The 9,411-nt window shown below is 37.3% G+C and overlaps 2 protein-coding genes across 2 annotated transcripts in view; both read left to right on the top strand.

Moving 5' to 3' along the window:
- The window catches only part of LOC110013392, a 54,844-nt gene extending 46,804 nt beyond the window's left edge, over nt 1-8,040 (top strand). Inside the window, exons 5-7 of the mRNA XM_023959205.1 lie at nt 5,470-5,589; nt 5,806-5,907; nt 5,983-8,040. Of these exons, the coding sequence (XP_023814973.1) occupies nt 5,470-5,589; nt 5,806-5,907; nt 5,983-6,182 (422 nt within the window). The 3' untranslated portion in view covers nt 6,183-8,040. The remainder of the gene's footprint in view (nt 1-5,469; nt 5,590-5,805; nt 5,908-5,982) is intronic.
- Nucleotides 1,305-4,292, top strand: LOC111948012. The gene is made up of 5 exons (XM_023959210.1): nt 1,305-1,641; nt 2,071-2,385; nt 2,543-2,800; nt 2,886-2,969; nt 3,467-4,292. Exons 1-5 carry the CDS (start codon nt 1,593-1,595, stop codon nt 3,670-3,672), a joined length of 912 nt encoding a protein of 303 aa, XP_023814978.1. The 5' UTR covers nt 1,305-1,592; the 3' UTR covers nt 3,673-4,292.
- Nucleotides 8,041-9,411: the final 1,371 nt, after the last annotated feature.

The raw sequence follows: 9,411 nt of genomic DNA on the forward strand, positions 1-9,411 counted from the left end.
TTTGAAATTCTCTTTTTTGCAGATGCACAATTTATAAAGTAACAAATAAAAATTTGTAGAAAAAGAAAAACGTGTGTGTCCTTTTTATTCATAACGAACCAGTTTGGATTAGTCTCTGCTTATCAACATAGACCACATTTTTGGGTCAAACTAGACTTGGATAAATTGTGTGTACAATGAAAGAACGTTACAAAAAGAAAGAACAGTTTTTTTTGAAGAAGAGGCAGAAACTTGTTCAGAAGCAGCAACATGTCATCTTAATTGGCATTTAGAAAGGAAGCAGTTTATCTTTTTTCACCATCAAGTCATTATGTCTTACCGATAACTTACCGTGCTGCACTTGTTAAGGAAATGTGTTCACACAAACTAAAACGCAAAGATCAGTGTTTTGCACACTGACATAAAAATAATGATTAAAATGTGAAGTTTTTCTGGTTTAATACTAGAAGAAAGAAAACCAAATGAATCCTGACCCTGTTTGGAGCAAAGACTTGATGATACTTGTAGATCTTCTTGGCTTTAAACCAAAGAGTTTCAAAAATCAGACATTTTGGGTTTAACGTGTAATTTTTCTTTTGCAACAGTTAAAAACATTGTGAATCACACTTGTTAGCTGGGACTTATCCTTCATCTTTATGATTCTAAGATTCTAAAGCCAAAAATGTTTTCAGAAGCTGAAAATGCAACCACAAGGGGGCACAATTCAGTGCATTCATGTCCTCAAGCAGCAAAATGGGAAAAATAAACCCTCCTAATGAGCATATTAATACTTTCCACAGTCACAAACATTTACTACTAATTTTGGAGAGTTTGATCCTAACGTGACCCACAGGTGATGCTTAAACGTTACTATAACCTTATTAAGCCTTAAACTGTCTTTAATCTAACAATGTTTTAGCAGGTTATGTACAGGAGGCCAAAATACTAATAAAATGCAATAGATTAACAGAACTCACACAAACACACTATTTAAATTAAGTTCTTATCTATTTTTTTGTAAATAATCTCATTATCTCATCATATTCTCTGGTCATTTTTCCAACACATTTAAAATAAAAGTTTGACACACTGTATTGATCTAAAGTTTGAAGATTTTTTCAGCTTAATTCATGAAATTGGATTATTTTTACCAAAGTTTCTGCATATCTTGAGGTGTGGGGTTTATTCTCTCCTTTTAATTTAACTACTTGTTAAACTACTCGGTAAATTCTTTATTTGTTTTACATATTCCTTTTCAGATTTTTTTTATTTTTTTATTTCTGTCACCTGGAAGCTTCTCCATAGTTTCAATAGTTAAAACTCAATTTGAAATGTTTTAAAATTTAGAATATTTCCATCTGTCCCTCTCATCAGGCATTTTCTGCTGACAACCAAAAGGGGAAGTAAAACTCAGATCACTTCCTTTCTTCCTGTCAGTCTAAAAAAAGGAGTAGAGTGAACCTTCGTCTGGTCAAAGTGTTCACACCGTCACCTCCAACAGCATCACTGAAAAGACTCACTGCAGATTGTTCAGAGTAAAATATAAATATTTTTGGTTTCAGTAAAAGTCTGAGAAAAGCTTAAGGAGAGTCGACAGACTGAACTGTGCAGAAATGACATTTGTGATCGGACTGTTGCTGATGCTGATCACAGTCACTGATGGTGAGTTGATCATCTCATTCCGGATTATTTATTATTATGATTTATGATTTGTTATTGGTTGTATTTAGCAAAAAACATTCTTAAAGAGCAAACGTTTCTTTTATTTTAAAAATCCTGGGACTTCCATTTCATCAAGAGCCTCTTTAGACCAAAAACTAACAGTTGTAAAATTGAAGTTAATTTTTCAAACCTAAAATAGATAAACATGCATTACTACTTTATGAATTTATATATTTGCTTTACAGATCTTTTTATTTCAGTGATTCAGTCAACAAATTCAAAGAATAACTAACTAGAAATTTTTTTAACAGACTTTTAATCTGTTTATGTTTATATTTAGATTTATGTATAACTGTGCTGTGATCTTACTTTAAATAGCTATAATGTATAATATTTTGTTTTTTCTTTCTTAACTTTCAAATCTTCCAGGTGTGGTGACCCACTGTGATGGCAGACAGAATGGAACTCAGTGTTATGGAGCTTTGGGAGGAACTGTTTCTCTCCAGCTGATGGACCACTTCTCCCAAAAACATTTATACCAGTTGTTAGCTAAAAACATGAATTTACTACAAGTTAGAAAATCTAGACCACTAGAGATGCAAAACAGAACTTCATTTTTTCCCTCTAATGGAACATTTTGGATCCATAACCTGAGCAGGAGTGACAGTGGTGAATATAGACTTCAAACATTTGATTCAAATGGAACATTGGCAGAACCTCGCACCTTATGGTTGTTAATACAAGGTAAATATATCATTTAATATTTAATAGATCATTGTACATCCAAAATCTGGCTGTATGTGGACAATCTACACAATAAGTGTCAAAGTTAGTGTTTAGTTTTTCCACATCTCTGCTATTCATCAGAAAGATTGTGAATAAAGGTGTGTGTTCTTCTCAGCTCCTGTGTCCTCCGTCTCGCTGGTCTCTGAGTGTTTGTCTCAGGGAGCGATGAAGGTGTCCTGCTCCTCTGAGGGAGGGGACAGTCCTCAGTACAGGTGGACTCTGAATGGAAAGTCACTGACAGAAGCTGAGCTGCTTTCTGGAAACAAGCAGACAAACATCATCACTTTGAAACAACACGTCTCAGGACGTCTGGTCTGCTCCTCCTGGAACCACGTCAGCTCTGTTTCTAATTCGACAAACATCTGTACCTGTGGTGAGTTAGAGGAATAAAAAACATAACAGTCAACAAATTGATTGCTGTAATCATTTTGTTTATGGATTATTTTGCTTTCTCACAGGCTTCATTCCTATTAACTGCACCAAAAGGACTCTGTGCTTTGAACCAGCAAAAAGCCCACCAACAGAGAAGGACAGAACTGTGGGTAAGGAGTCGGACACCAAAAACCTTTTTCAAATTACATCACACATATTTCAAATTAAACACAACAGAATCTCTTCTTATCAGCTGAACCAAAGTCCAGACCAGCATTATTGCAATTTTTGTGGTGCAGGGGTAGAGCGGTCAACCTCAGATCAGAAGATTGCATGTTCAGTTCTCAACTTTCCCACCTATGTCTCCTCGGGCAAAACACATAAACTCCCATTGCTCCCATTGGTGGTTGGAGGTTGGCGCCAGTGTTCGGCAGCCCAGCCAGTGTGTGAATGTGTGCGTGCATGGGTGAATGGGACTGTGACTGTAAAGTGCTTTGGGCCTTTAAGGAAGCTAGTAAAGTGCGAAACAAGTACCCACCACATACCATTTTAATGCTAATTAAACATCGATAGATGTTACATTGGTAACTACTTAAGTCTTCTTTATAATTTAAATACTTTTTCTTGGTCGTTGATCTAACATTTTGTGTCGTCTTTGTGTCTCTAGTTCACGCAGATCCGTCCGTGCTGAGATGCAGTCTGATGTTTCTGTTTTCTGTTGTTTCCTTTGTTGGAATCGGCGTCTATTTCAAGTGGAAGAAGATTAAATCTGAGAAAGCTGAACAGTTTGCTGCAAGACACAGAAGAACGCTTTCACAGCGTTTCTTAACAAGTGTACAGGTTCTGTACGATAACATTCAACCAAAATCATAATCTAGTATCACATTCAAGTTAAATGTTCTACACAAAGTTTATGACTTCTATGACATGACTGTAACTATACTGTACAAGCAGAGTAAAGTCATTGTTTTTAATATGATTCCTAATAGACTTAAGAGCAAAATGTTTTCATCGCTACCATCTTAACACCTTGGTTCTCATACAAATATACATTTGTAACTTCTGTTTTGTAAATATTTTAAGCTTATTCTTCAAAAATGTGTGATTTAATTTGGAAAACCTTGATGACATTTTTGTATGTGCTGGTTTCCAAAACATTTGGTGTACTTTTTTACTATGGCTTTATGCAGCCAGCTTAACGCGGCATTGAAACTAAAAGTGGGTGTTGAAAAATAAAATATTTGTAACTGTTAATTCAAAACTTACATTTTAAACCACAAATTACATTCAATAAAATGAATATGCCATTCAAGTCCAACTTATTCTGCATTTTTAGTCGATTGCTTTCTCTTCTTACGCTTTTTAACGCTATTTTTACTCCCAAATCTTTTGTTTTTCAATGCCAAGTTTTTGTTTCAATTCTATGTTAAGCAAATGTCATTGTAAGCCCAGATTTCACACACTTAATATTAATATGACAATAAAACTCAAAAATAAATGTTTTGTTCTTAGCATACATGTTCACGCATGTGACGGAGCGGCTCCGTCTCTCGGGCTGAGCGAACACCGTGAGCACACATACACACACACACCCACACATGTTGGTGCGCGCGTCCACGTCACAATCAAACATTTCGCTGTGAAACCATAGTTTCTTACAATTCACCTTTCATTTTTACAGTTTAGACCTCGGGTGCACACTTGGTCATCAGTAGTTTTAAGCATACACGTGCTGGTTTGCGGCGCCTTCCGTCCGTGAAACCCGGGTTCGACTCCGGGCTGCTCCCTGTTCCCTTCTCTACCTCTGCCGGTTCCAAGCCCGGTTTGAGAAGGTTGCGTCAGGAAGGGCATCCGGCGTAAAACATTGCCAAATTTACCATGCAACTTGTTCGCTGTGGCGACCCCTGATGGGAGAAGCCGAAAGTGGAAGAGAATACATAGAACCGCTTACTCACGGCAGCAAATACGAGTTGTTTACTAAAAACGTGAAAGTACTAACAGGAAGAAAAGATAGACCACCTAATATTAAAATGAACGATACATTTTCATTTCTTCCCTCTAATGGAACATTTTGGATCCATAACCTGAGCAGGAATGACAGTGGTGAATATAGACTGATAATATTTGATTCAAATGGAAAACAGACAAAAATCCACACCCTACAATTATCAGTTCAAGGTAAATATGTTTTTATCAGCTGATATTTTAAGTGATAGTTATACAAAAATATCTGACTGTATGTGGACAATCTACACAATAAGTGTCAAAGTTAGTGTTTAGTTTTTCCACATCTCTGCTCTTCATCAGAAAGATTGTGAATAAAGGTGTGTGTTCTTCTCAGCTCCTGTGTCCTCCGTCTCGCTGGTCTCTGAGTGTTTGTCTCAGGGAGAGATGAAGGTGTCCTGCTCCTCTGAGGGACGGGGCAGTCCTCAGTACAGGTGGACTCTGAATGGAAAGTCACTGACAGAAGCTGAGCTGCTTTCTGGAAACAAGCAGACAAACATCATCACTTTGAAACAACACGTCTCAGGACGTCTGGTCTGCTCCTCCTGGAACCACGTCAGCTCTGCTTCTAAAGAGATAAACATCAATAACTGTGGTGAGTTAGAGGAATAAAAACTTTGAAAAGTTGAGATTACTCTGTACATCATATACTTTGTTTTCTCACAGGTTTCATTTACATAAACTGCACTTTTAATGGGACGAAGATATCAAAGTGGGTGTTTAAGGAAAATAACACTCTGTGTGTTGAACCAACAACATCACCAACAGAAGCACAAAGCACTGTGGGTAAGGAGTCAGGGTCACTAACAACCTCTACTTTTAACACAGCCTACAATCAAAATGTAACTCACGGCACAGAGGAGCCTTGGTACATTTGTAAGTGAAATATTTCTCTGCTGTAGGTGATTCATGAAGTACCTTTTGTTTTTATTTTTTTAAAGTAAAATATTTCCTATTTTCTGACTCTAACCTGCTTGTTTGAACAATTTTTCACTTCAACAGCTTATCTACCCATTCTAGTTGGTGTTCTGTCTGCTCTATTAATCTTATTACTAGTTGGAATTGCAATGATTTGTACCAGGAAGAAAAAACCCATTGGAAAAGGTATAAATCAACACTGTTATTTCTTTTTGGATGTCTGATTCCACATAAATATATATATGTGTGTGTGCTCCTCAGGAGAGGTGGGGGATCAAGAACTCATTTACGCTGATGTCAGGATTGTGAAACAGCAGAGCAAAAAACAGACGCGACCACAACCACGTGAGGACGTGGATGTGGAGTACGGCCAGGTCAAGTTCAGGGAGCGACCTCAGCACATGGACACTGCTGCAGATGTGTGCGTTTATGCAATGGTCCAAAAAAGACAGGGGACCTGAGAGGGAGAAGGAGGGAAAGCAGCAGATGATTTTGCCTTTGAGTGGATGAATTTTGTTGCTTGTAGCTTTATGAACCTTTTTTTTTAAAAGATTTTTTGTGCTTTCAGAGCAAGTTATTATGCAGAAGAGGGACACTTTTCTGTTTAATTATTAGGATGTTTTTATTGTGTTTATTTTTTCTATTTTATACAATTAAACCTCAACTTGTCTTTATATTTAAAAGCGTTTTTAAAAGGTATTTTTAATACATAAAAAGAAAAATAGATGCATAGTTTGCACATAAATTACACTCAACCTTTTGCACATTTTTTCCTAATTTTTAGAAACGATTGTCTCTTGAGAAATCATCCTCTAAAGTGGAGGATTTAGCTTGTTCCTCTGACAGCTCTGGCTTTGTTTCTTTTTGAACAGATCTCAAAATGTTGCAACCACAGTATTAGTTCATTCTTAAGTAAAAATAACCCAAACGCATTGAGCTCATCTTTTCTGACCCCAAATATATTGACGCCAGTGAGCTCAGAAATCTATTGACTGAGGAGGAGAATTACTTTTTAAAAGATGCTGTGTTGCTCCCAAGCTCTTTATATTTTGTGAAATAGGAGCCAGTAAGCAAAAACAAAGCTAGTGTCAAATTCTGCAGCTTCATGTTGAATTGAAAAAATAATTAGCAGGCTGACTGATGATGGGGGGATGCTGTATTTGTGATCTTCTATCATCAAGTCAAGTTTTCTATTTTAGTCTTTGCAACTTCCTGTGGAAAGTGTTTGCATGCTGATGATAGATATTAGATCAGTCTAATCAGGTTTTATTATGTATTTTATTAAATGAAGTACAGTTTGCAGTTTTTGCAGATTTTCATATTTGTAGTTTGTAAAAAATCAAATAAACAGAGAGCTTTGATCTTTTTTTAAACTAAATGTTTTTAAATTGACTCATGTTTTGGGGTCAAACTATTTTTAGTTGGTGAATAAGAAAATAATGTGCTAAAATATGCCATTTATCATTTAAAATATGTCAGAAAATATTCCCTCCCGATTCAGATTTTAGAAAATAAAATCTTTTAGTCTTTACTTCACCTCCCTGTAATGATCTACCTTACAGATTGCTGCATCTTGTAAAACATCATATAAACCATTACATTTTAACTCATAAAGTGAATAACAAAACCACAGCATAATCTTGGATCTGGCTCTGACACCAGCAAAAATAATCGAAATATTTTTAATGCTTTTTGTTTTGTGTTCTGAGTAAAAGGGAGTCCCATCAAATTTCCTGTCTTGTTGATAAATTTAAAGCTTCTAAGAATTCGCTTGAACCCGTTTAAATAGAAAAACTGTTCATTGTGAAAATAATTCATTAGAAATTCAATTTGATGGGTTAAAGATGAAAGAAAGAAAATGAAAAAATGATTATCCAACACTTCCGATTCAGTTTCTGCAACATTTTGGGGTTCTGATGCTTGTATAAAAATGTACTTGCTATGATTACTTTTGAATGTTTAAAGATATTTATACTGTTATGATTTTTACTTAACATATATCAGACATTTTTCTTTCTGCTTTTTTACGTCCTGCTATGCAGAACTGCATTTTTACAGGGTTGACTCATTTCTAAACAAAGGTTACTGAAGACGGTTGGTGTGATAGTTTGTGGTTAAATTTTAACAGCAATACAGAGCGTTCAAAGTGCCATAAAATACATTTATGATGGGCTGCTTGGTAGGATTGTCCTGACATAACTAGTTTTTCGGTGATCAGGCACACACTAGTATTCAGTGCTTTACCTTTTTAACAGCTTAGATACTTTTTTTGTGAGTACTTGTGTTTTACGTTTTGTGTGAGAGGCTGAAAATCCTGAGAGGCAGATGTAGTGTAAACTGCCCAAAAGGGCAGAAAGACTAGCGTCTCTGAGCTTCATTGTTTTGTTCACTTTTTCCACGGTCTGATACCCGATTCTGTGGAAAGCTACACTGCTATAGACGAGCTTTAGCTGGTATTTTTGTTAGAACTGAGCGACTTTATGAGCTAAATTGGAACGAGGAAATGAAGGCTTTAACCACTTCTGATTGGTCAGACTGCTGACATGTGATTAAGCCTTCAAGAATGATTGGTGGAGATGGTTAACACTAGAACGCCCAGGATTTTTCACTCCCCCTGCAGCGTCCAGAGCACAGCCAAATGGCTGGGTGGCTCGAAATGACTAAAGGCCTGTTCACACCGGGACGAATTTCGCCGGCGATTTTCGCCGACGTTTAACGCCTCGTGACTAAACAAAGGGCACCAATGTGAGTGTGCACACCGAGGCGAAAAAACGCCAAGCGCCAAAGCGTCAAAAAAAAAAAACGCCTCGGGTTCGTTTTTTTTTTCCGACGCGTCGCGTCGAAATCTATTCGACCAATGAGAATGGCGCTTTTGCACACGTGTCTGGAGCTTCTGAAGTTACAGTAAAACACAACTTGGGGGCGCTCAAACACAAAACTGCCTTGCTGAGCCCACATACCAGCGAAGAAGTTAGACGCCAAGTAGTGTCTACACTGCCGCGAAGAAATAATGACGGACATTCTTAAATATCCCCGAACCAAGTACCAGTTGGAGCTACTGATGCTTGAAATATTCATGTTTTCTTTGTATGATTCTGACAAGCGCGTAAATACTTGCTCTCTTCTTCTGAGTGAAAAGCGACTTTAAGAATCGTAAAGTTGCGCAGCGCCACCTTGTGTACAGGAGTATTTCTGTTTACATTAAGCGCCATCTAATGTCAGGGAAGGAAATTGCATGTTCGCTCGCCTCATCGGCAGCGAAAATCGCCTGGGTGTGAACACAAAAGACGTGGCGAAAAACGCTGGCGAATAACGCCTGGCGAATATTCGTCCCGGTGTGTACGGGCCTTAATTCAACAGCCTTCATTAGCCACCTTTCATTTGTAAATGCAGCACCAACTACCTGATCATCTGGATGAAGACATGTCCTAGCTAACCACATTCTTTACTCAGATCAGGGTGGGGGAGGTTTTTTCTGCTTCAAAAGAGCCTCCAAGCTCTGACAAACTTTGACTCCCAGTTTGTCAACTGAAAAACCAAGATGCCTTATTTTTACTACCCTGAGCAGACATTGAAAATGATCCTGGAGCAAGTCAACCCATTTGACTCTGAGGGAGAGGAGATATTCCTTCAGCTGGACTCAGACTGATATTTCTTTTGATAAGATTTCATGAACATCTTGTTCTCATT

The sequence above is a fragment of the Oryzias latipes genome, chromosome 10 (genome assembly GCF_002234675.1).
Source record: "Oryzias latipes chromosome 10, ASM223467v1".
Classification (NCBI taxonomy): domain Eukaryota; kingdom Metazoa; phylum Chordata; class Actinopteri; order Beloniformes; family Adrianichthyidae; genus Oryzias; species Oryzias latipes.